The sequence below is a fragment of the Vipera ursinii genome (assembly GCF_947247035.1).
Source record: "Vipera ursinii genome assembly, chromosome: 5".
Lineage (NCBI taxonomy): Eukaryota > Metazoa > Chordata > Lepidosauria > Squamata > Viperidae > Vipera > Vipera ursinii.
The window spans coordinates 22297519-22324015 of record NC_139518.1 but is presented as its reverse complement, the minus strand read 5'-3'; the positions used below and the strand labels follow the sequence as shown (position 1 = coordinate 22324015).

Genomic DNA, 26497 nt, shown 5'->3' with positions numbered 1-26497 from the left:
TTTGTGTGTGCGCACATGCAGACATAAAGGTGCCTGCCCCTTCCTTTCTCACCGGGTGTTGTGATTCAGCATCAGCGTGTGATACCGGCAGCTGAGTCTGATGATTCTGAAGAGGAGGAGGAGGGGGGTTTAGAGAGCCTTTGGTATCAGAGGGAGGCTCTGATGCACTGCAGGACTCTCAGCCTGGCCCATCATGTTCTTCATCAGACTCAGCCGTGTGAGCACGAGGTATTAGACATAGATGATTCACAGCTGGATCTGTTCAGGGACGCTAGGAGCAGGAGGCAATCCAGCAGAGTAGAACAGAGAAAGGCAATGAGACAACTTGGTGAGAGGAGGAGAAGGCAATGAGAAGCCACGCCTTGGGACTGCTGATAAAAGGGGAAGGTGTGGGAGGTGCTGGTTGCTGAAGGCAACTGTTTGAATATCTTCTGCTAGAGTCCTGGTCTGTTATTCCTGTTTAACTCTTGTTTGAACTTTTGGTTTAACTCTTGTTTGCACTTTTGATTTCTTTGTAAATAAATTTGGTTGGGTTTTTCCAGCCTGTTGACTATAAAAAGGGGTTGTCCCTGACATTCAAATAGGACCAGTCGTAGGCTGGAACAGAACACTGGGCCACCAACCAAGAAAGGTTGGGGACCCCTGTTGTAGGCGAAAGAGATTCCAAAATGTAAAAACACAAAGGAAGCTATATTATGTATAATGTGTGGGGTGTAAAAGTATTTTGCTCTAATTTGCCTATCTGCTTTTTTGGTGCCTTGGTTCTTCTCCATGGAGAGGAATTGTTTCTCAGCTGAATAGAGGAGGAGGAAGAAGAAAAGGGGATGATAATTCATCAGACAGTTGGCAAGAACTTCAAGTTTATTCATTTAACATAGCTTCCTGCTGCTCTAGAAGATCAGTTGATGCTTCATCACTGATCGTCCTCTTTTTCCAAAGGGAGTTCATCACTCTCCAAGACATGTTCCACTGTTCACTCATGCCACATACGTAATAAGTATCTAAAATATTGTTTTATTTTGCTAGGATGTGGACGAGGTTTATGCAGGGGATATCTGTGCATTTTTTGGCATTGATTGTGCTAGTGGAGATACATTCACAGAGAAAGACCATACTGACCTTTCTATGGTAAGTTGTTAACTGGGCTGTTGCAGCTTTTTTTTGTTTAAGTTTAAAAATTTGGTTCCAGTTTTCCCTATCTATAAATGTTAATTTTTCAAAGGAGATTTTGAACATTTCAAATTGTGTGCATGTGTGTGTGTGTGTGTGTCTTCCCTTTCCTAGTTCAAAACATACATTTGTGTATGTGCATTTATCTATCAATATATTAGCCTGCTTTATACCAGCTTTTGAAAACACAAGACATAAATATATTAACCTTATAGAAACAGAAGTTCTGCACTCTGATAGAGTAGGAATAAGAAGAAACAAATCATGTAGTGAATCTTTCTTATGTTTTGTGTTAAAAACAGTCAGGGTGTGGGGATGTATTGGATTAGGACCAAAGAGACCCAAGTTCAAATCCACCTTCACACAAGGAAACTCACTGGATGTCTTTGGAACAACCACTCATAGAGTTGTTGTAAGACAAGGAGGAAGTTCCTTATTGAGTTCCTGGAAGAAAAGTAGGGTACAACTCAATTAGGTAGATATATAGATGAACATAAACCATTCTTTATATATAAGGTAATATGACTTTCTCTAAGAGGAAAGTGTTTGGATAACCTGCTTTGGAAAACATTCCTAAGATTCAGAAAGAGGCATGAGTGTTTTCTCTGAGCTCCTTGTGAAAATTGGTGTGAGTAAACAAGGGAAATCTCACATTCTGCTTATTCTATTGTTAGTCTGTTTTTAGCTTTCCCTGTACAGCAGACATGTCAAACACAAGGCCCGGGGGCCGGATGCGGCCCGCGAAGTGGTTTCATGTGGCCCATGAACCCATCCTGGAAACAGTGAGGGAACGGCCCCCGCTGCCTTGGCCCTGGCCCAGGGCGGCCGGGAGCCAATGTACAATTTCATGGTGGCCATCTATGCTGAAACGCATTCAGTCTTACCTCCACAAGGCCATCTGAAAACAGTGAGGGACCGGTCTGTGCCGTGTCAGCACTGCCCCCTGGGCGCACGCTGGGGAGGTATCACCCTTTGTGAGAAATGAAGAAATGCACCATTGCCTGGAAGCAGCCAGCACATGGCCCTGCCTAATTCGGGCAGGCTAGGGGCTGGGCAGCGTTGCGCTTCTCTTCAGATTCGTGCCACCTGGCTCAGCCTCTCGGCACTGTGAAGAGAGTTGGGAGCCAATGTACAATTTCATGGTGGCCACTCTCGGCACTGTGAAGAGAGCGCCCTGCTGCCTGCCAAAACCGGGCAGGCTGGGGACGGGGCAGCATTGCGCAGGTAACATCAACTCTCATGCTGCTCATGGCATCCCCTCAACCAGAGCCCAGCAAGCCGGATATGTGAAGTAGGCGAGGGCCATGTGCTGGCCACTTCCAGGCGATGGTGCAATTCTTCATTTCTCATGAAGGATGACACTTCCCCAGCTGTGTTTCTTGCCTGTTTTTCTCCCTCCCTCATCTCAAATATTTTCCCACCACTCGAAGGAAGGAAGGAAGGAAGGAAGGAAGGAAGGAAGGAAGGAAGGAAGGAAGGAAGGAAAGAAGGAAGGGTCTGAAGGAAGGGTCTGAAGGAAGTCCTGCCTTAGTCCTTCCCTGCTGTTCTTTCACCATCCCCTTGCCCCCTCCTCCTGGCCTATCCTGGGGGGGTCTCCCATCCTATTGTTAAGGAAGCTTTGGATACAAAGCCAGGTCTCCTCACATGGAGAGGGAGTGGGCCTCCCTCTTGACTTTGCCCTCGTACCCATCATGAGCAACCTGGCTAAGGAGAGTAAGCACAGCAGCAGCAGCAGCAGTGCAGCTGGGCGCCCCCTTGGGGAAGTGGGGCTGGGCTTAGTGCCGCGGGTGCTTGAGGACTGGGCTGGGCATTTGACCTCTGTGCCACCGTCCAGCTTCCCCCCCATGGCCTAAGAGGAACAGTGAGTCTCCTCCAGGGGACCATGCCTTGGCACTTGCCTTGGTCCCATCTCCTTCTGCCAGAGACCTTCAGATCTGTCCCACTCCTGCCCAGGCTCCCATAGGTACCCTTGATGTGAACGATGTAGAGGTGGCCATGCCCAGCCAGTAGGCCACATGCACTCCAGCCACGCCCAGCCAGTAGGCCGCACCCATCCTGGCCACACCCACCCGGCCCCCCGAGGGCAACTGCAATGCTTATGCGGCCCTCAAGGAAATTGAGTTTGACACCCCTGCTGTACAGTGAAGAAAGTTGTTTTGTTTATTACTGTTGTTATTATCATCATCATTATCATTATTATAATAAATAATAATGTAATAAGTTGGGAAGTAAAAGCCTGGGGCATGCTTCCAGTGTCTCATTTCTCCCTCTTCCCAGGCCTTAAATAAATTCCAATAAACATCACCAACACAGTTCCTGGAGGAATTAATTCATATCTGATAGCAGTTGAAATAGTTTTTGAACGATCTTAAACCAGTTAAGTTTGCAATGTTATCAGCCCACATTCAGTTAATCCCAACTCCCTCAAAAGCATAAAAATGCACCTTTAAGTCAAGTTTAATTCCTGTTGTTTTCCTGACTACATATGTTCGTGTAGCTTTCATAGCGACACTAGTGGTTTGCCATTGTCTTCTTCCAGTAATTTTGTTTAACCTTCAGGTCTCTCCTGTAGTCGGGATTTTTTTCTTAATAATCTCATGTCTGAATATGACCAAGTCCTACCCTGCTCAGCTTCTCTTGACATACTGTTGTCAACCAGGTTGGCCAGGTAATGCCACTCCATGAGCCTAATAAACACACTTCAATTACATATGTGTTTCTCTCAGGTCTTTTATTTGTATTATGTCTCACAATGTGGTATATGAAGTTCTTGTATTTCAGCTTTTATTTGAAGAGGTCTTTTCTATTTAACTAAACATATTCATACGATTGCAATAGATAAGAGTAATATGAAAGGTGTGGCATTTTGTAGATATACTTTTATAGAATGAAAAAAATGAAATCTCTGAACTTTTATATATGTGATTTAATTGATACATTTTAATCAAGTGAAAAAGATTCATTGACAGCTTTTTCATTGATAGGTAGTAGCAAAACTAATCAATAAGTTGCACAGCTGTAATTACAACTGAGGGTGGAGGCAAAAGGGAGAATATTGTTTCCTAGTTGCAAGCATTGTTCTATATTTAGTTCTTGAATATAATAATAATTCCTTCATTAACTCATATATGCTGCAGATTTGTAACAAAACTTATGGTTAGTCATGAATGTCCCAGATTCTGCAAATTGCTGTGTCCTAGTTATTTCTCCAATGGCTGCTGCAAAACTTGTTTTATGATATAACTTTTGTCCTTGTTAATGAGACAGTCCTGAAATATTATTTTTTTGGGGCTAGTTTTAAATTTGGTTGGTTGTTGGTGAATACATGCTGCAAGCAAGCCTCCATGGCTAGTAACCTAAAAGGATTCATCCTCTTCATGCATGCTATAATTCAAAGCTCTTGGTGTCTATTTTTTTAAAAAAATCCCATTTATATCCCGCCCTTCTCCGAAGACTCAGGGCGGCTTACAATCTAAAGCACAAATCAATGTGCTTAGCAATAGCCTTCATTCTATGTACATGCCTGCTTATTAGGGCTTTCCCCCCCCCCCCAGTGGCATTATTACAAAGTCAGCTTATTGCCCCCAACAATCTGGGTCCTCATTTTACCCACCTCGGAAGGATGGAAGGCTGAGTCAACCTATTTAATTAGATTTTCCCATTTCCCCTCCATGAAGTCTACAGATTTGATCCTATAATGCAAGATGGTAGTACCCCAAGTCACACCCACCAAAATAGATGAATTTCAGCAGCTTGATTTCATGTTTTCAGGAGTTATGTAATGTTTGGAGTAGGAACAGTTTGTATCCTAGAAGCCTTTCACCTGAACTTCCCCAAATCACAGATAAAAATAATTAGCTCTATTGTTTCCAGTAACAATATAGAATCATGAAATGGCCCCCAACTTTTCAAATATTATATAGTCCTGCAATAATAAGGATCTAACACTGGACATTTTGAATTATAGGTGATGCAGGAAGACAGTACAGTGATATTCTAATAACTACAGCTTGTTTGAATAATATAATGGGTATGAAACACATGCCTTCATTGATTTGTTTTTAATCTTTGGAAGACCTTGTCTACCATCAGCGATGATTTCTAGAAAGTTTATATTGTGAAATTGTTTCTATGGACTCTCTTTATAGGAACCCATTCATGTACCTGATCCTGTTGTTTCCGTAACAATGAAGCCAGTCAACAAGGTAGGGATCTGAAGTAAAAAAAAACAACAACTGGTGGAATAAATTATGTGTGATCTGATTGGGGTTTTTTGATAGTAGTGGGCAAGAGTATGGTGGCATTTCTGCCATTAAAATGTAATTGAAACATTTCAGTACAGAAGCTGTTTTTCTGCTACAGATTCTCCTTGCTTAACAATGGCAACTGCAAGTGGAATTTCCATTGCTAAGCAGTGCAGTCACAAAGCTCAACATTATGTGACCGCATTGCTTAGCAACATCAATCCTGGTAGCCCCTGTTGCTGTCATTACGTGAGGATTCCAGTTCTCTAACTTGAGGACCTCATGTGACTAGGACTAGGACAAACAGTGGGGAAGCCAGCAGGAGGCTGAAAATCCTGGTCACAAAGTCTTTCCTTTGGTAGCTTGCAAGCAGACCAGGGGGCAGGTGAATGCTATAAATTGCAAAAGGATGCTGCAACGAGGTGTGAGCATGGTGGGTGGTGGAGGGGTTGCAGCAGACACTGAGCAGGCAGGTGAGATGTGGCGAGCTGCATTACAGACTGAGATCCCTGGGCTCATGTACTCCATAGCAGAGCTCCTCAATAGAAAAAGCAGCCGGAGTGACTTATAGGAGCAACTTGCAACCTTTACTACTGGCTTCCCTATTGATTTTGCTTGTGGGAAGTCAGTAGGGAAGGTCACAAATGGCAATCACGTGACCACAGGATGCTGCAACAGTCTCAAGTGTGAGCCAGTTACCAATCACCCACATCGTGATCATGTGGACCACAGGGGTGCTGTGTCCAGAACTTGGAGGATCAATCAAAACTACCACTCACTCAGTGCCATAATTTCAGTGATAAGTGGTCATTTTGAGTACCCTCTATAAACATCTGATAGGCTTGATGTCTTAAAATGTCGGTATGATTTTTTTTTACATTCCTAATTGTGTTCCCAGATAAGTTAACATGACCCCAAGTGAGAAATTCTCCATTTGTAGCAAGTATGTTTATGTTCTCCTCCAGAATAAGCCTCGATTGAAACTCAGCTTTTTGAACTGTTAAATTATTCAGTGAATGGAAAAATGTGGATTTATTCTTTCGGATTTTGTATTGTAGTGCCTCACATATAATCAGATTCTCTATCAGTTGAGATTTGTTGTTGCTGTGTTGGCTTTCCTACTGTGCAGTGGCTTCTCTGCCTGAACCCCTTAAGGCTGTTGATTAAATTTCCCATATATGTGTGGAGTTGGGAGACTTTAACTTGCCCCATGTTGGTCCAGAGTTTGAAGCAGCTTGGCTCTTCGTGGCCAGCATGACAACTATGAACTTTCCCCAGGCCTTCAATATTGTGACATACTAGATTGTTTTGTTGTCATGATTTGGAATAAGCAGGTAATGATGGCCCTGAATTGGACAGCTCTTTGCCTATTTACTGATTTGACCTACCTCAAAGGCTGATACAGTGTAATGTTGTGGGACTCCTTGGGTGTGCCTTCTTTAGTGCTGCTCCTAAGTTTGGAACAGCATTCCCTCTGAGGCTTGTTTGGTCCTGACCCTGCTGACCTTCAGAAAAGCATGATCAGTTTTAATGTTTTCTCAGCAGAGCAATTGTGAATTGGCTGATTGTTTCCTATTTGAATTTGGGACATCTTAAATCATGTTTTTAATCCACTGTTTAGTACTTTGAGTCACTTTGATTAGGTAGCCATATAAACTGAATAAATATTCTCTCTCTTTTTAGAATGATGACAAGTTTGCCAAAGGCATTAACCGTTTTGTAAGAGAAGATCCCACTTTCCGAGTCCATTTTGACACTGAGAGCAAAGAGACGATTGTTTCAGGAATGGGAGAACTACACCTGGAAATCTATGCTCAGGTGAGTATTAAACTTTACACTGGGAAGGATGCCGTTCTACTGTCACTGACAAAAACATTTCTTTAATCTGGCCTGTTGGAACCTAGTACAGTTACGGGTTCCATATCTCACCAAATAAATCAATATCTCCTGCTATCAGTTTCTTGTATTATGGTATTTGAAGATCAGGTTTCCATTTTTAGAGCATTTGAAGGAATGTATTTTTACTAAAGAAAAATATGTATACTTACACATTAGGAGGCAGCGTTGCATCTGTTACATAGATAAGATACTCTGTTTAGGGAGAAATCAAAGTATCTTTTGCCTTCCCAATTTTAGCTTGCATTTGTTTCACTGATAGCATTGTTGGAATTCTACTGTTTAATAGAGTGTTAAGTTAGGCTGTTTAGCCAAGATATATCTATTTGGCTGTGCATTTAAATCAATAAAAACTTTGTGTCCTTTCTGTTTAGAGGCTGGAAAGAGAATACGGTTGTCCTTGTGTGACTGGAAAGCCTAAAGTAGCATTCAGAGAGAGCATTGAGGCCACTGTACCGTAAGTATTCAGTTTTAATAAGTGCTGCCACACCAGGGTCCGAGGGTATTTACTTAGGTTCTTGGAGGATATGCAGAATTGGAAGGGTGTCAGAAACCTCCAAGAAGTAATTTTATTGGCTATTTGTAGCTGTTTTCACCTCATTAGTTCAATAACCTGCAAGAATTAATTAAAATCACTTTGACTGGCGACTATTCTCTGCTACTTTCACTCCATGCTGTGGATGCCATAGAACTTGCATGTGCCAAGGAATAATTTCCTGCAAATAGAGAACATGAAATATTAGAACTATCCAAGTTTTAGGGAAATCTGGGAAGTGTATTTTATTTCTGAGCATGGAACCAAAACAAGGTTCTGGGGTTTTTTTTTGGGGGGGGGGTTACTTTATGCCATGTTCCATTTCTTTCCGATTTTCCTACCTCTTTTTTCCTATTCATAAAAATTATTGAGCTGTAGACCAGGATAATTCAGAATGAGGATCACAGAAAAAAACATCCTAAAACAATGTCTGATACACTTTTATTTGAAGGCTATATTTTCAGATCTGTAATGCAAATGTGCTCTTAGGCTTTTGAATTGTGAAACAAAAAGTTTGCAAGGCTGCTCTAGTTTGTTTCAGGATGCAAAATAGTTAAACTTTGTGCGGATAATGAAAATTGAATGAAAATGTGTATGTTTTTTCTGTTTGTGTGCTTGCGTGTATGTATGTGTGTATCCACTCTTGTCCTTTGTACATCTGCTATTTCAGTTCCCACTGCCTTTTCTGAACAATATGCAGTACCACTGCTGAGTCTTCCCATATTTCATGATTGCATGAAAGTGAGTTCCCTGGCTGGCATTATCTTGTAATGCTATGATGTTTTTAGGAAAAGCATAGGAGGTGGACTTTGCTCTAACCTTGCAATTAACTCACATCTTACCAAAGGGCTCCGCCTGCATATGACACTAAAAGGGAACGAGTGGCTAAAGCTTTAGAGAGCAAAGTCATATTTCAAAATGTCCTTGACAGGATTGAACATTGGGCTAAACCCACCAGGATGATTGATTACTCTGGCTTGTGTGCCACTCAGATATGTTCAACTCTGAGCAGCAGCACTTATTCTAGAGTTCAGTTTTTTTAAAGTACTAGGGGCATGTAGTAATACTTAGATAAAATATATGAGCATATCCAGTCAGCAGGATTTGTAACTAACATAACCCAGCCACAACCTGTTGCTATATCTTGAGGAGGCAGTCAAGTATTCACCACTATTATAAAGGCCCTTTGAAATAGCCAGGTCTTGGAAGCCTACTTCCCTAACAGGGAAGAGATCACACTTTTCTGTTTGCTATACCAGGCCTGACATTGGGAATACTCAACAGTGAATTCCTGTGACTAGCTAGGGAAAAAAACTTCAAATGCACACCAAGAGCATTGGTGGAGCAATGGGCTAATGCCTCCTTAAGTAAAACCAGCTGCCTGCAATTAGTGCAGGTTCGAGTCCCACCAGGCTCAAGGTTGACTCAGCCTTCCATCCTTCCGAGGTAGGTAAAATGAGGACCCAGATTGTTGGGGGCAATAAGCTGACTTTGTAAAAATGCCACTTGGGGGCAGGGCTGAAAGCCCTAATAAGCAGGCATATACATAGAATGAAGGCTATTGCTAAGCACATTGATTTATGCTTCTTAGATTGTAAGCCGCCTTGAGTCTTCGGAGAAGGGTGGGATATAAATGGGATTAAAAAAATAATAGAATTTCTAGTTTCCAAGATTCAGTTCAGGAAAATAAACAATATTCATCTTTGGTTAAATTTCGGTCTTCAACTCAGCTGAGGTCCTTTTTGGTCCTTGACTCAGTCCTGTAACTGCTAGTTTGAAAAATGGAATCCTTACAAGCATTTAGATTCCCTACCAAGACATCTTTGATCAGTGCAACATGAATTTTGAAACTGATGTTAATGCATTCAGTTTGACTGTTCTCTGGACTTGGGCATCTTATTCAATCCCTGCTGTTCTTCCCAATAATTGCCATGAGTTCCCTGTCAAGTTTAGATTTGTTACCATAGAACTCACAGCTCTGGTCTTGTGGGGCTTTGTTTGGATAATACAGATGGTTTAAAAGCCAAAATATTCCATGCTTTTTTTGCCCTCTCATTGAATTCTAGCATTAAGCCCCATTCCCATTCTGCAAACAAATGCTGGGATCTGCTTTTGACTAGAGTAAGAGTGTTATCTTGTTCTTTGGGCTATCTTGCTCTTACTTGTTGCTGGGCATGGATCAGATCATACTGCACTTAGAGTACAGGCTACAGGAAGTCCTCGATTTACAACCATTCAAAGTTATAGCAGCTCTGAAAAAGTGACTAATGAGCGATTCTCATACTTATGACCGTTGCACCTTCCCCATGGTCACATGATCAAAATTTGGGTGCTTGGCAACTGGGATGTGTTTTCAATGTTTGCAGCTTCCCAGGGTCATCTGGTAACCATTTGGGACCTTCCCAATTCACTTCCAACAAGCAAAGTCAATGGGAGGAAGCTGGATTTGGTTTAACACCTGTGTGAGTCTCTTAATAACTGCAGTGATTCACTCAACAACCATGGCAATCAAACCTTAAAATTGAGCATGACTCACTTAACAACAGAAATTCTGCTTCCAGTTGAGGTTGTAGGAGTCCTGGTGGCACAGCAGTTAGAATGCAGTTGTTGTTGTTGTTAGTTGCGAAGTCATGTCTGACCCATCGAGACCCCATGGACAACGTTCCTCCAGGCCTTCCTGTCCTCTACCACCTTCTGGAGTCCATTTAAGCTCACACCTACTGCTTCAGTGACTCCATCCAGCCACCTCATTCTCCGTCGTCCCCTTCTTCTATTGCCCTCAATCTTTCCCAGCATTAGGCTCTTCTCCAGTGAGTCCTTCCTTCTCATTAGGTGGCCAAAGTATTTGAGTTTCAGCTTCAGGATCTGGCCTTCTAAAGAGCAGTCAGGGTTGATCTTGCCTAGTACTGACCGGTTTGATCACCTTGTAGTCCAAGGGACTCGCAGGAGTCTTCTCCAGCACCATAGTTCAAAGGTCTCAATTTTTGGCGCTCAGCCTTTCTTATGGTCCAACTTTCACAGCCATACATTGCAAGTGGGAAAACCATAGCCTTGACTATACGCACTTTTGTTGGCAGGGTGATGTCTCTGCTTTTTAGTATGCTGTCTAGATTTGTCATAGCTTTCCTCCCCAGGAGCAAGCGTCTTTTAATTTCTTGTAGAATGCAGTATTGCAGGCTAAATCACTCTTCACTGCCAGGAGTTCAAGTTTGAGTCCGACCAGCTCAAGGTGGATTCAAGCCTTCCACCCTTCCGAGGTTGGTAAAATTAGGACCCAGATTGTTGGGGGCAATATGATGAGTCCGTAAACCGCTTAGTGCAAGGTCCCCAACCTTTTGGGCACCAGGGACTGGTTCTGTGGAGAAAGGATTTACTGTGGACCAGAGTGCATGATTTTGTGTGCTGCCTGCATCCCACAGATGGGACTTTGCTTGTTTGTGCGGACCGGTTGTGGGCATGCTGTGGCCCAGTACTGGTCTATGGACCGGGGGTTGGGGCCTCTGGCTTAGAGAGTGTTGTAAAGCACTGTGAAGCAGTATATAAGTCTTACTGCTATTGTAAGTTGAGGACTATTCTGTACATCATTGCTTCCTATTTTGGAACCATTTCTGTCCAGTTTAGTGTCCTTGACTATTGTCTGGATACTCCAGTGTTGTTGTTATATGAAAATAAGATGTATAACTTCCACTGTGCCTTTTTTTTAAAAAACAAAAAACTTTTTCAAAATATTACTTACCTGGGAGGCAATATCATGGAATAAAACCTCATAGGAAAATTCAAGATAGTCATCATTTCTTTTCTGAAACCATAAAAGAGAAAATGAGTTCAGCAACTACAGTTCTCAGTTAAATGGAGATAATTATATATAATACACAGAATGTATATTTGGGAACTGAATAATCAGAAGAGATTTAGTTTTCCTTTATTTTAGTCATGCAAGGTTAGGTGCAAAGCCCCCACGTTTAAAAAAAATTTCTACTGGCTCAAGCAACTATGGCAGACATGTCAAAACTCATGACGTCACGCGACGTATCGGAGCTTTTTTCCCATTGCCGGCAATGGGGTGGGCACAGTTTCCTGGCGACGCGTCCGGCCCGTAGGGCAGCAATTTGACACCCCTGAACTATGGTTTGCAAATTTCCTATTTTAAAAAACCCAGAGTCTTTTATTGAGAAACATTCTAGTCTTATCCCAGCAAATTGTTTGGTTATTTTTGCTTATTATTTTATGACCCTTTATTTTGTCATAATATTAAATCATAATATTAAATCATGACTCCTTGGTTTACTGGATTTTTGTGACCTCATATTCCTTATAGTTTCAGGGGAAAACAGAATAGAACATTTTTGTTTTTGTTTTGTTTTGTTTTTAAAAAGGCAGCACTGTGCTACAGTCTCCTGTTTGCTTTTGGTATTATTCCCAACCTCAAGTAACCTGTTACCAAATTGAAAATAAATGTGCAACAATCAGTCCAGAAAATTTGTACAGCCCTATTATAAAAGAACAAAACAAAATTAAAGGTGAAATGGAGCAGAGTACTCAGAAATGTTCTTTTTAAGCTGGGGTGAAAATGTCTGGCCTGTGGCCTAGATCTGGTCTTCAAGATTTCTGCAACTAACCTGTAAACCTCTGCTCACCTTTTTACCTTTTCCTTCTCTGGCATTTTGTTAGTCTTTCCTGAGCTGATGGATCTTGTAATTTGTGAGTCCCTGATTTCTCTAGAGGGGAGTGTAAAATATCATGACTTTGTTATTTTTTTGGCTCTGTATTTTTTTAAAGTTTATTTTGTTTATTAAATTTATTATGCTGCCTGTCTCACTGTCAAGTGAGACTCTGGACAATTGCATTATTTTTGCTCTGGGGAAATGAGTTAGCAATTTTTGAGTCATAAAGAGTGAGGTTGGTATTCTTAAAACAGTTATAACGTATAAGTGAGAAACAGATTTTTTTCAGGGGGGAAGAATCTATTTGAATTCGGTTAAGACTTTGACTTACGATTTGTTTGACGTTTTGAATTTGAATCATATTGTACCAAGTGTTTTCTGTTGAATTCTGCCACACTATATATCCTGCGGCAACCTTGGCTAAGTTGAAAAGAGGCTTCATTTCTACTGTCATGTTTCCATCGTTATCTGGAAATATAAGAAAAAGTTGTACTAAATAAATCTTGAAACAGAAAAAATGCAGAGCTAGGCGCAGTATTGTGAATATGCACGCGTTAGTAAAATTAATCTGGGTATGCAACGTGCATTCTTTCTTGTGTATCTGGAACTTGGACTTTGATCTAATAGCCATGTAGCTGAAATAACTATTGAAAAAAGAAAAAAAACTAAGTCTGGATGGCCAGAACTATGTGGACATGTATTAATCTTAAGATCCATATTGGAGGTACTTATAATTCTAATAGCTACAGACATGCTACAGCCAAATATGATTATTGTTTTGCATCACTGCTAAGACCATAAATAATTTCTGTTTATTTGTTTAGAAAATTTATATGGCTGCCTAACTGAAATGTATAATACTGAGTGTTGAACACCTTACTAAAAATCCACTATAGGTTTTTTAAAAATCCAGTGGAGAGAAAAAAGATATCCTAAGTTTTCATAATAGCAATTTCACAAAACATATAATGGATACCTCCCCACTCCCCACATATACACATATCCTGACCTAATGCATGAGAGGAAAAAAACCAGGACTTCTCAGCCTTCTGAAAGACTGAGAGAGTCAGGACTCTCCAGATCTCAAGGGTAAAGTTGTTCTGTAGGGCAGCAATCATGACAAAGAAGGTCCTGTAAGATTATAGTGTTTAATGGAAGGGATTTCAATCATTCCCATTCTGTTGGATTTGGAACAGCTAGAAACTTTAGAGACCAGACGATGCAGCAAGTAATCTCACCCCCCTATCAGGTATGGCTTCAAAGGCAACTCAACATAGAGCACAATGCAGTAATCCAATTGAGAAATGATGAAGACATGAGCAGAACCCAGTCCATCCCACCCTGGTCCAGGAAGTGGATTCAATTGGGACACAAGACAAATCCTTGCAATAGCCCATCTGGTCAAGGTTGCCATTTGCTTTTAGAGGAGGGCTCCCAGATAGCCCACCAACTTTGTCTGGAGGAGTGCTACTCCCTTAAAAATGAAACATCTGACAAATCTGGGCAATATAGTCTATATGGCCATGTTAATCTTCTGGAATTAAAAAAAATCTGGTATTTTTTACTAAAGCAATAGATTTAACCATGACATAAGTATGCAGAGACCAGGATTCACTTTTTAAGACTCCTGGTTTGTTACTAAGAAAAAAACAAAAACACTGTAGTCAGAAATGCAAGTAATACATTTATATACTGTTGCTTATTTATGGATTTTAAGAAAAGGCTAAGATATCACAATGCAAACCTTACTGTTTTATGTATTTCCATATATCAAAACACAGTTTTAAAAGGGACTGTATCATGATAACTCCAACTGGTTCAAACAAAAGTCAGATCTCATTCTCACCATATTTAGACGAACAGCAGAAATGAAATAAAACAGAACAATATTTTTTTAAAAGGAAAAGTGTCAATAGATGCAAAGATCTCATAAAAATATGCGTGCGCGTGCAGGAAATGGCCACACATCCCAGTGAACAGGAATATGGTCAGGCCTATAGAACTTTGTTGGAAAAGAAAAATACAAAACCTTCCATTAAAGAGAAAGGAAAGAATCTCTGGAGCTCCCTATCAGCTTTTAGGTAGGAAGATACACTGTAATAATGACACGGTGGCTCAGTGGGTTAGGACGCTGAGCTTGTCGATCAGTTTGGCAGGTCGAATCCCGAGTGCCATATAACAGCGCCTGTTACTCGTCCTAGCTTCTGCCAACCTAGCAGTTCGAAAGCACGTAAAAATGCAAGTAGAAAAATAGGGACCACTACGGTGGGAAGGTAACAGCGCTCCGTGCGCCTTTGGCATCTAGTCATGCCAGCCACATGACCACGGAGACGTCCTCGGACAAGCGCTGGCTCTTCGGCTTTGAAACGGAGATGAGCACCGGCCCCTAGAGTTGGAAACGACTAGCACGCATGTGCGGGGGAACCTTTACCTTTACCTTATACACTGTAATAGTTTGTGTTTGAGGTCCTCCCTCATTGGTTATTTGAAAACATTTGCAGATGTTATTTAACTTCAGAATGCAACATTTGAAATGGCAACATTGAGTTTACCTGGTATATTTTTGGTCTCTAATGGCTCGGACAGGTTCTGAATTCTGTTGTAGAATTTGCTGTCTGCTTCCTTTGAATGTGTCTCAAACTCCCCTTCCATAGCATAATGTATTTCAGGAGCAACAGGTGCCTCACCATGATGATAAAGTATCTCAGCTGTGCAATTCAGGGAGCTGCCCTGTTGCAGAAATAATTAGACCAGTTTAAAACTTCTGTAGGTATTGCTAGCAGCATGGAATTACCGTTTGGCTTTATTTTAATTCACAGTAAACCTGATGCCATCTGATTGAGATAGATCAAATCTTACTTTACAGCAATGTTGCTCAACCTTGGCAATTTTAAGGTTTGTGGGTAACAATAATAGGCTGAAAGGTTTACAATAGCCTTCTATGTTGGATTCTGTTTTGCTATTCCTTTCTGCTCTGTCATGTCACTAGAACCATTTATGTAGAAAAGATAGATGTCATTTCATATTTATCCTCCACCTTATGTTGTGGGATGATTCATTAGCAAGGACCTGATGGTATATGTAAGGCCTCCATTAAACAAAAAAATAAATGAGATCACATCACACCAAGTCCTAGTTTTTTAAAGTCGTTTTGCATTAGATGAGAATAGAGATTTGGGAAGGGTGGAGTGGCTTTAGGCCTTCACTTCTAGATTGAGAAGAACCAAGGACCTTTGTTTTTGTTTTAATTGCCATTATATAATAAACCACAGTTGCTGGGTTCATATGTGAGCTTAAGCCATAAAACATGACTAATAAATTACAACAGCTTTGAATTTGCTCTCCCTCACACAGACAGTTTTTCACCACCAGTATTGCTATCGGCAACCATGAGAGGGTGGGTGATTTGAGGATTCCTGCTCTAAACAGGTAGTAGATTAGATTAGAAGACACTTCCAACCTATGATTATGAGGAAGTTGGCTTAGAAAAGAGGAAAGATTTTAACCTCAACCCCTACAGACATGCATCCATAAACACACACCCCAGAAGCCTTCCCTTTGCCTTTCTCAACATAGCTTCCCTCATTCCTAATAGTAGCTTCAAAATAGTGATTTGGGGCAGAGCTGCCCACATTACATATGTTTATTTGGGGTGGAGAGGCAGGTTAGGGCTCCAGCATCTATGTCAGTCCTTAAAGGTCATCCAGCTTATACTAAAGACAATATAAGACACAAACTTACATTCTGAATACTTTCTTTTACTTCAAACCTAAGGTGGTATTTATGCCCAGTACCTGGAATGTCCTAAAATAAAAAGAGAATTATTACATTGCTTACCTTGAATATTTTGGTAGAGGTTGCTATTCTTTATCTGTATGGGTTTATTACTGAAAACAGGAAGGGAAAGGTGTAAAGCCTTAAGTTAAGCCGTTTACTGAAAAACAAAGTGAACTGTCATAAAGTGATTCTTTAGAATTCTGTTGTGTTTATGAAATTCATAGTGTGGCAACCTTGCAAGGGTAAGCACATGGTACACTTATTCCATCCTTTCCAGCTTGTGTTTTAATGTGTTTTGAGGACTACAAACCCCATAACCTCAATAAGTATGATTGGGCTGCGAGGGTATAGTCCCAGATCAGTATCGTTATTTATTGAACGCAAACAACTGTAACAATGTTTGTTTTTTTAAAAAAAAAATGTTTCCCATTGATATTTTCAATTTGAAGAGCCACGGTAGGGCAGTGGTTAGAATGCAGTATTGCAGACTAATTCTGCTGACTGCCAAGCAGTTTGGCATTTCAAGTCTCACCTGCTCAAGGTTGACTCAAGACTTCCATCCTTCCAAGGTCGGGGAAAAGGAGGACCCAGATTGTTGGGGGGGGGGGCAATAGGGTGACTCTGCAAACTACTTTGAAAGGCCTGTAAAGCCCCTACATATGTTTTAAGCGCTACTGCTATTTACCGGGGTCTGGGAAATGCAATGATTGTAGCTGTTGAAATCCCATTAAGGCAGACATGTCAAACACAAGGCCCGGGGGGGGGGGGGGATCCGGCCCGCGAAGTGGTTTCATGTGGCCCGCGAAGCCATCCTGGAAACAGTGAGGGAACGGCCCCCACTGCCTTGGCCCTGGCCCAGAGACCCTCCTTCTGCCAGAGATCTGTCCCACTCCTGCCCAGGCCCCCACAGACACCCTTGTAGAGCTGGCCATGCCCACCCGGTAGGCCAGGGGTCTTCAAACTTGGCCCTTTTATGACTTGTGGACTTCAACTCCCAGAATTCCTCAGCCAGCGTATGCTGGCTGAGGAATTCTGGGAGTTGAAGTCCACAAGTCATAAAAGGGCCAAGTTTGAAGACCCCTGGGGTAGGCCATACGCACTCTAGCCACGCCCACCCGCTAGGCTACACCCACCCGGCCCCCTGAGGGCAACCGCAATGCTGATGCGGCCCTCAATGAAATTGAGTTTGACACCCCTGCATTGAGGGATGATGTACTGAGTTGAAGGGGCTTAAAAATTGAAAATTGGATTCGTACGGTGGGCGAGGAGAGAAGTTGGGACGAGGGGGAAAGGTTCATTTTGGGTTTCCCCAGGAAGGGAGGCGCCTCCGGCTCAAAGGGCCAAAGCCTCCCCTGTCAGGTCTGCCCTCTCGGGACTCTCTCCCGCCTGCTCGTGGCAGGTCTGTTAACTGTGACTGCCGGTTTTTGGTGCCGGCTGTAAGTTAGCCGGGCGCGGTGCTGCCGGCCTGAGCCCGCGCCTTTTTTTCCTTCCCTGTCTGCTTGCCTGCCTGCCTTCCGGGCTCACCTCCAGGCTGGCTTGATTCACTCGCCCCATTTCGAAGAGCCTGTGCGGGCTGCCGCGCTGATAGGCGATGTAGTGGAGCACCACGCTGGCGGCTCTGTTGGCCGGGTAATGGGACGGCGGGATCTCCATGGCGCTCGGGGAGAGTTTTTCGCCGCCGCCGCCGCCGCCGCGAGAAGGCTTCCCGAGGAGCGCCTGGGCGGAGCCGGCTGCGGCGCACAGCGGCCATTCCGGGTGGGCGAGCACCAGGGAAGCCGGAAGCAGCAGCTGGAGGAGCCGAGCGGCGGCTCCTGGGCCGCGAAAGGTCCGCATCTCTGCGGGCTTGGATCCGACCGCGGCTTCGCTGCAGGAGCCCCGAATCGGTCCCAGCTTAGGAAAGAGGCGGCGGTTCGGAGACCATTTAGGTCAGATTCCTTTGCCAAACTCCTCTTGGGCGGCGTCGGCTCTAGAAAGAATAACGAGACGATCCGTTCCGGCTTTGGGGGCTTAATTGCTTCTTCCTGGCCATTAAATATACTCTCCCAAGGGATTTGCAGCCAGAGGGCAAAGAATGACAGCCCATCCCGGAGAATGTTTGCTTAGGACCAGAGGTCGCTTGGCCCCCCGGGTGCTCCTGCCCTCCCCGTCGGCGCTGCAGCTGCGTTTTCCCGGGCGGAGCAAGCCGAGCTCGTCCAACGGCTTCGGGCTGTGCTCCCTCTTAGCCAGACCCACATCGTGGAGCTGTTGTGGGAAGTAATGAGCGGAGGGGGAGGGCTGTGGACTCTGCCCTGAGGAAAGCAAATATTGGGCTTGTTGCTTGAGGCCTCCGAACAAGCAGGATTTGCTTTCTACCCAAGCTTTCCCCAAAGTGCAATCACCCTGTCAACACGTTCATTTAATCATCCTTCCATTCAGTTCTGCCCAAAGAGAGAAATTCTGCTTAATTCTCTTATTAGCTTCTCACTCAAACCAAAGGCACTGTAAATCTGTTTTCTTTCCTCGTTATTTATAGGTGATAATAACCTGCAGTATATATAAACATAACATCTTCCTGGTGCCCCCTCCCCCAAAACCAATGTTTTTTTTAAAATGAAATGTCTTAATATAAAAATACAGGAGTACTAAGAGTACTAAGAATGAGGAAGATTCTCAGGGATGACTCACACCCTGGACGGTATCTCTTTACTCTCCTACCATCCGGTAGGAGATATAGGAGTATAGCCAGCAGTACCAACAGGCTGAAAAACAGCTTTTATCCGTGGGCTGTTAGGCTTTTGAATGGGATATAATCTCTGTGAACTTATGCAGAATTGACTTGGGAGGCCCGTGTGTGGTGTGGTTGGATCACATGGTGTGGTAGGATGGAGGGTTTGTTGTCACTGTGTGTTGGGGGGAGAGAGCACTGGGGGGGGGGAGGCTCAGCTAATCTCAATGTACACATGTTGTACTTTGACAATAAAGGTTTATTATTATTTATTATTATTACATATCACAACCGGAAAGGGACCCTGGACTGTTGACTTGTGTAAAAAAAATTGCATTTGATAATTGCCTGCACGTCTGAAGATCGGTGCTGATCACACAGAGAAAAGCTGCTTGCCAACATAACCATTACACATAGTATTAAATAACCAGAACAGATGTGATTTGACTGCAACATAATGTTTTCATTTTTTGCAGGTTTGATTATACTCATAAAAAGCAGTCTGGTGGGGCAGGCCAGTATGGAAAAGTTATAGGGTATCTGGAGCCTCTAGATCCAGAGAATTATACAAAACTGGAATTTTGTGACAAAACAATTGGGACAAATGTTCCAAAACAGTTTCTGCCTGCTATTGAAAAGGTAATATATACTTATTTCAGTTTCGTTATATTAACTATGAACCAGACAGTATTGTAGACTAGTACTGTTATAATTTTTCTTTCAGAGTATAATTGCCTTGAGTTACAATTCTAGTGGATGGTGAGATTTCTTTTCAAGTCAGAATGATAAAAATTAGATCCCAAATTTTAAGCAAACACCAGCAGTTTTTGGAAGTTGTAGATATATGGGGAGACCATTATAGGGCTTGAGTTCATCCCTCACTTAGGATTTTAAACCATGCAAATGGCTCATTTCTTTTTTGCAATAACCTGATTTTACAATATTTATGTGGTCTCTAAGAGTCAGCAGTGTGTGTGTGTGTGTGTGTGTGTGTGTGTGTGAGAGAGAGAGAGAGAGAGAGAGAGAGAGAGAGAGAGAGAGATGTAGATGTATGCTTTCTTTTGAGAGCTGGCAATAGAATATCATTTTTAATGTGGGCCGGTTTCTTATAGTAAAAAATATAGCAGTAAAGGGTTATCTTATGTTTTATAGGGTTTCCGTGATGCATGTGAGAAAGGCCCATTAACAGGTTACAAGATTTCAGGGATCCGATTCGTCTTGGAGGATGGAGCTTCTCACATGGTGGATTCTAATGAAATTTCTTTCATCCGAGCTGCTGAAGGTGCCATGAGACAAGGTATGAAGAAATTTTCTTTCAAACCCTTTCTCTCTTGCGTGTACTATTCTTTATAATTTATCCACAATACTTATACAGGTAGTCTTCAACTTAATGACCATTGACTTAATGATTGTTCGAAGATACAAGTGTGCTGAAAAAGCATCTGGTCCTTACACTTATGACATTTACAGTATCTCTACCATCGTGTGATCAAAATTGCCATTTGCAATTTCCCAGGTGATTTCCAACATGCAAGGCCAATCTTGGAAGCCTGATTTGCTTAATGATTGTATGATTCATTTAATGACCATAGTGTTTCTCTTAATGACTGAAAAGGTCATAAAATTGGATGTGGTTATTTAATAACCCCATTGCTTAGCAACAACAGTTACAATCCCAATTTATATATTTATATAAATACTTAAAGACAGTTCTTTCTAGCCAACCAACCCACAGATCATGCGTCTAGTTCTTTCATTTTATTGCTATCTACCACTTTACCTTTCTTATGACTTTAGATTTGTCTTTATGTTCTGAAGAATTTCATTTCTTTCCTATTTAGATCTGCTTGTCATGATTTCTCTCATCTTCTTGTTTGACTTTGAAACAAACATATTTGGGTTTTATATTAATATGTGGATGTAAATTTCATAAAATGATTGAATGTAGGTGTTAGAAGAGTTTGTAGATCATCTAATGCAGCTCTCTATTGAAACAGGAATCCACTAAGCAGTGTTTAACAAACTGTCACCTGATGCTCATTTCAAAATCCTCAGCGAGAGAAATCCCTCTTTATTCTAGATCAGGGGTGTCAAACTGCTGGCCCACGGGCCGGTTGCACCCACCCCAGCTCCGGCAATGTGAAAAAAGTCACGATACGTGGTGAGTTTGACACCCGTGTTCTAGATGGACTGTTTACTATTTATATTCTGCTTCCTCTAATAGGCATGGCCATAAAACTGCCTGTTTTGAGGTATTTCATGCAACTGTTCTTTACAAATAATGTCAGTTCAGTTCAGCCTGAACTGAAAACAAGTCTTTACATGCTGCAGATCTATATAGATATATCATTCATTCATTCATTCATTTATATATATTATAAATATATTAAATTTACTTGCCGCCCATCTCACCATAAGGTGAGTATGTGTGTTAAATAGTAAATATAAAAGGCATGTGGCTGTATAGGCGGTGTATCGTCCCTTCCTTTTTAACCCAGCTCTGAAAGAGGCAGCAACATGTATCCTTGAGCCCATTATGGATGTGGAAGTCGTAGCTCCAGCTGAATTCCAAGGACCAGTCATGGCTGGAATTAATCGCCGTCATGGTGTTATCACAGGGCAGGAGGCAGCTGAAGACTATTTTGCTCTCACTGCTGAGGTATGTACTACTGAGTGTCATCTAAAGTTACTGTTCAAATAATTACTTCATTCGTATCTATTTATCAAAACACTTTCTGTAACAAATCTGAACAGTTAAGTCATTGAAATACCTGCCGTGGGCTTCTGCTGTGAGACATGGCCAACAGAAGACATCTCCATAAATAAGCAGAAACAACAATTGCTGTGAAGAATGAGACCCCAGTGAGTAGGCTGGTCTCTTGAAGCTCTCCAGAGAATAAGGAGATCGGTCATGAGTACGCCTGGCAGCAGCTTCTTGTGAGAAAACCATAAACAGTCTCTTGTGGATTTGAGTGCCAAGAACCAAGGAAGGCAACGTCTTTACTCTCATTAGTAGCACGGCTTTTACATAAGGACATTAAGCCGTACCAACTCACTTTCTAATCACATTTAGAAATGTTCAGTTTAATCACCTTATCCATATTAGAGACCTTAAAGGTTAAGATTTGTGAAGAGCGAAACGAAGGAATATAAAGTTGGACTGTTTAATCAGATAAATTATTTGTTTGATATTTCCGGTAACTCCTAGTGGATTATTTTTTTTCTGAATCAAGACTGAAAAGATAATGATTTCTGGATTTCATAATAGATAAAAATTAGAATAGAAGAAGTGTTCTTTATTGTTTGTACTTTTAAAAAGTGGATGAAAAGTTGTTAGTTTATGCTCAGTGTAATGAAGATTGGAAGCCACATGTTTATTTTTATGTTTGTTGCTGTCATCTTTCCTATTTTTTTTCTTTTCCTTTTTTTCCTTCTAGTAGTTTTTTTTACTATGTTTATTAAGAATTTTAATAAAAGGGGCATGGTGGCTCTATGGTTAGCATGAAGGTTTGACAATCATCAAGCCCAAGTTTGAGATCTGGGTACTGCATGGTGAGGTGAATTCCCACCCCAGGCTCCAGCTCCTGCCCACCTAGCAGTTTGAAAGTTTGAAAAATGCAGGTAGATAAATAGTTATCATTTTGGTGGGAACCTGCAGGGATAGAAGAGGTGAGCCCCCATTGGCCATTCCTTGGGCAATGATGATGTCACGGGCTAATTCATCTTGGCTGGGAAGCCCCATGGTGGCTGCTTCTGGATCTTGTCAGCTGCCAGATACCTACAGCCAATGCAGTAGACACCCGGCTTTCTGTGTATGGCCATAATAAATAAATAACTTCAATAAAAGTAGGCATAACTGTTCATTTTGGTACTTTTGTTATTTAAAGTTCATTTGCTAATGCTCTCAGATGAATGATGTGTGGAAGAGACCATCCGGGTTGTATTTTTATGACACAAGAAATTCGGATTTCTTGGCTTGGTTCACACAATCTCTGAGCCCGAATCCTCAGAAGAGGAAACCTGGGTGTTGAATCTTACAGTTCATACAGCAGATGCAGTTATTATCAATAACTTTTATGTTTAAAGTGTCATGAGATTCTTTGTTATTAATCAAGTTACAAACAGAGAATGAGGGAGCTGCATATCATGCCTTGAACCTATCCCAAGAAGCTAAACTTTACCGTGTAGTTAGTGGTAGGTGCGTTAAGTAACTTGTAAACCCCAAGTTGTAATTAAGAGAAGCGGTTATTACCAATTCTCTCTTTTTCCTTAGGTGGCATTGAACAATATGTTTGGATATGCTACAGAACTAAGGTCATGTACAGAGGTAAGTGAGCGGATACTTTCTGGATTTGTTAAAGAAATGTTACAGTTTTCCAGCATTTATGATTATCTCATTCAGATCATTTTTACCGTAGGATACACCTTTTTTTAAAAAAGTTTTGGTATAGAGGCCACTTCTGAAAATGAGTAATTAATTGTGTTTAAAGTCACAAAGTAGGAAGAGATATCCAGGAAGGAAAGAGAAGCTAAAGAAATACATAGAAAGGAACCTAGCAGAAAAAAGAAGGAATATCTAGGAAATGAGACTGAATAATTTAGAGAAGAGATGATGAGTCTTTACCCTGGCCGCCTCAGATTTTCATCTGGTCTGTTACCCATTTGAGTAATAGGGCTTCACATTTCCGGTATGGTTAGCCACTCCAAGCCCATTTTTCTAAGACTCTAAGACCACCCCCACCAACACTGAGAGGCAAGCCACTAGAACAGGGGTAGGCAACCTTGGCTCTTTTACAACTCGTGGACTTCAACTCCCAGAATTCCTGAGCCAGCATGGCTGGCTCAGGAATTCTGGGAGTTGAGGTCCACGAGTCGTAAAAGAGCCAAGGTTGCCTACCTCTGCACTAGAATATAAACTGACAGCAAACTGCACTCCTTACTTGCACTGATGATGTTATCAAGTTTGGGTAATGAAATGTCTGTAAGAAAAGCAAGCTCAGCGAGCATCAAGGCTCATATATTTTTTTTTCTTTTGCCTCGTTTCCCCTTCAAGGGAAAAAAAATATGGATTTGGGCAAAAATAGCATAAACAGATCTTAACGTTTGTGCAGAAGCTCTTGTTTGCCCACACCTATTTTTTCCCCTTTGTGTTGACTCCTGGTGAAGAACAGTGAGTGCTAGTTGGATGGCTTTGATTGGTTCATTTGAATCACAACTACCTGTGCCCGATGATCCACAGGGACAGGTAAATGTTTGTAAACCGCCCAAGGTGGCCTCTAGACAAGATGGGGAGCACATACAGTAAATAAATAAACAAATGACTGGATTCTGCCTTTTGGGTCAAACCTTTTATATCGCCCTTGGTTAAAAGGAATGAGAAGAGAAAGTGAAGGGAAAAAGAGCGCTGCAGAGACCAAGATGTGAATATAGGAAGTTTGGGAGCTGATTTGAAAAGCTGGCTTTTTATCTCTAGGAGTGTATGTATTTCAAAGAATTGCAATGCTTTTTGGAATTGTAAACTCAGTTGCTAGTCCAGTTATCAGATACTATGCTTATAAATTTCTCTTCTACCATATAATATATGAAAGCTAGCTCTTTACCATTTAGCAATTGATAAATTGTTTAAATTATTCATAATATGAGAATGTTTTCTCTTCAGGGAAAAGGGGAATACACAATGGAATACACAAAATACCAACCCTGTTCATCGAATACACAGGAAGAATTAATTAACCAATACCTTGAAGCAACAGGACAACTTCCTGGGAAAAAGGGCAAGGTCAAAGGTTAATGCACCTTCAGATCAGTCCTATACAAGAAACTGCCCACAAGCTATATTTGTTAAAGATTTACAATTGAACAAATGAAGAAAATTCAGACCAATTTCATCCTGAATCAAAGTTTTGACTTTATTAAGTCGTGAAAAGACTGTTGTTTGTACAGAAATTCCATGAATGAATCACCATCTTAATTTATATTAAAATGTTTTGTTTTAGGGGCTTGATACTAAATGAAGCTGACAATGCTCTTGTCATCTTTCTGTTTCTTTACACCTCACCATAATACTCTCTGCATACCTCTGTTTGGTGTTTGAAGCCTTCCCTTAATCAAATGCAGGAGAATCAGCAAATCTCTGCCTGAGTTTTTTGATAATCGCTACCAAGTCTGAACAAGAAGACTAAATAACCTTACTCTGATCTTGAGTACACAAGGCAGACTGTAATGTAACATGAACATTTGAGGATTATCTAGTAAGTTTAACTTTCTAATAATACCTGAAGATAGATTGCGGGGAAAAGTGATTTTTCCCTTTTCCATTCTTCTAGAAGCAAAGAATATATTTTAATGTTATTGACAATTTTCCCATACCTTGGAATTCACTTCCAGTAAAAAAATGATATTTTAATGCCTGAAAAAAAATTGAGAAGTGGTTCTAGAGAGCCTGACACATCAGTTACTGACTGAAATTAGCTCAAGGCAGTGTTATGTTGTTTCAGTTGCCAGACATTGGATATTATTAAGATGTCTTATTTCCTTCAAAGAAATATGTCTGATCTTTCAGAGGAACACCCACCCAAAAATGCAGCCTACTTGTATGAATGGAATTTTTCCCCTCCCCAAGACCTTCCATGTGAAGACCGCATTGCAATTTCTACATCTACTTGTGTATTATTGGGAGTGTTGCACTTTACATGCCTGTAGGGCTATCTAAATAAATTTAAGTGGGCCAAATGACATTTTATTTGTCTCCTTTAAAGTCTTAAGAGCAAGAAGCTTTCTCATAACTGTCCTAATGTGATGGCAAGGAGAATGAATCATTTTGGCTTTCATATGACATAACTGGTATCCATAAGGAGATATCTATGTCATTTTCCTGGTAATAGTAGAGGTGATTTGCCAGCACTACTTTCTAGGATCTGATTTCAGTTTGAACATGGTACCTCACAGGGTTGTTGTAGTAGGGAGAATAAGAGGAGGAAGGTGTGTTGGATATGCTTGCCACTTTATTTGTGAAAATAATAAAGGTGGGCTATAAACAAATAAATAAATGCACATCATTTATGGATCTGCAGTTAGCCGATTGATGGGAACCCCATCTCACATCTGCTACAAAAACTACCATAGGTGCAGTTCTGGATTCTTGTTTTTGCCACTATAGCAATAAATTTTGAGCTGATTGTACTGAATGAGTTATTTTTTCCTTTTTAATTTTAATTTTTCAATTTTCCTGATTCTTCTTTCAACTCTTCTTTCAACAGAGCCATGGTGGCACAGGGGCTAGAATGCAGTACTGCAGGCTAACTCACTGCTCACTCCAGGAGTTTGATTCTCAGTGGCTCAAGGTTAATTCAGCCTTCCACCCTTCCAAAGTCGCTAAAATGAGGACCCAGATTGTTGGGGGCATTAGGATGAGTCTATAAACCGCTTAGAGAAGGCTATAAAGCACTATGAAGCGGTATATAAGTCTAGATGCTATTGCTAAAGTAGAGCAAACCTTTTTTCAAAA

At 41.4% G+C, this 26497-nt stretch overlaps 3 protein-coding genes across 4 annotated transcripts in view; 2 read left to right on the top strand and 1 right to left on the bottom strand.

The window, feature by feature from the left end:
- The window catches only part of GFM1 (G elongation factor mitochondrial 1), a 45426-nt gene extending 20411 nt beyond the window's left edge, over positions 1-25015 (top strand). Inside the window, exons 10-18 of one of the 2 annotated variants that reach the window (XM_083364080.1) lie at positions 1027-1128; positions 5319-5375; positions 7098-7232; positions 7685-7767; positions 19467-19629; positions 20143-20287; positions 21489-21649; positions 23264-23317; positions 24650-25015. In XM_083364080.1, the coding sequence (XP_083220206.1) occupies positions 1027-1128; positions 5319-5375; positions 7098-7232; positions 7685-7767; positions 19467-19629; positions 20143-20287; positions 21489-21649; positions 23264-23317; positions 24650-24781 (1032 nt within the window). In that variant the 3' untranslated portion in view covers positions 24782-25015. Of the gene's footprint in view, positions 1-1026; positions 1129-5318; positions 5376-7097; positions 7233-7684; positions 7768-19466; positions 19630-20142; positions 20288-21488; positions 21650-23263; positions 23318-24043; positions 24220-24649 lie in introns of those variants that run through there. The other variant, XM_083364081.1, reaches the window with a different exon arrangement.
- MLF1 (myeloid leukemia factor 1) overlaps positions 1-26497 on the top strand; it is a 152232-nt gene that overhangs the window by 46258 nt on the left and 79477 nt on the right. The window lies entirely within an intron of this gene.
- On the bottom strand, positions 7809-18207 carry LOC310641222 (latexin-like). The gene is made up of 6 exons (XM_083364082.1): positions 17811-18207; positions 16251-16313; positions 15062-15239; positions 12841-12977; positions 11582-11644; positions 7809-8026 (listed from the first exon to the last, which is right to left on the bottom strand). The coding sequence occupies exons 1-6, from the start codon at positions 18117-18119 to the stop codon at positions 7943-7945; spliced, it is 834 nt and encodes a 277-aa protein (XP_083220208.1). The 5' UTR covers positions 18120-18207; the 3' UTR covers positions 7809-7942.

Bases quoted from the DNA above. Each gene is read 5' to 3' on its own strand.
- LOC310641222 (XM_083364082.1), bottom strand. From the start codon at position 18,119: ATGCGGACCTTTCGCGGCCCAGGAGCCGCCGCTCGGCTCCTCCAGCTG. The intron at 12,978-15,061 runs GTAAACTCAATG...TTATATTTCCAG, and splicing joins AGAGACCAAAAATATACCAG to ATAACGATGGAAACATGACA. The intron at 11,645-12,840 runs GTAAGTCAAAGT...TTATGGTTTCAG, and splicing joins TTCAAAACGTCAAACAAATC to AAAAGAAATGATGACTATCT.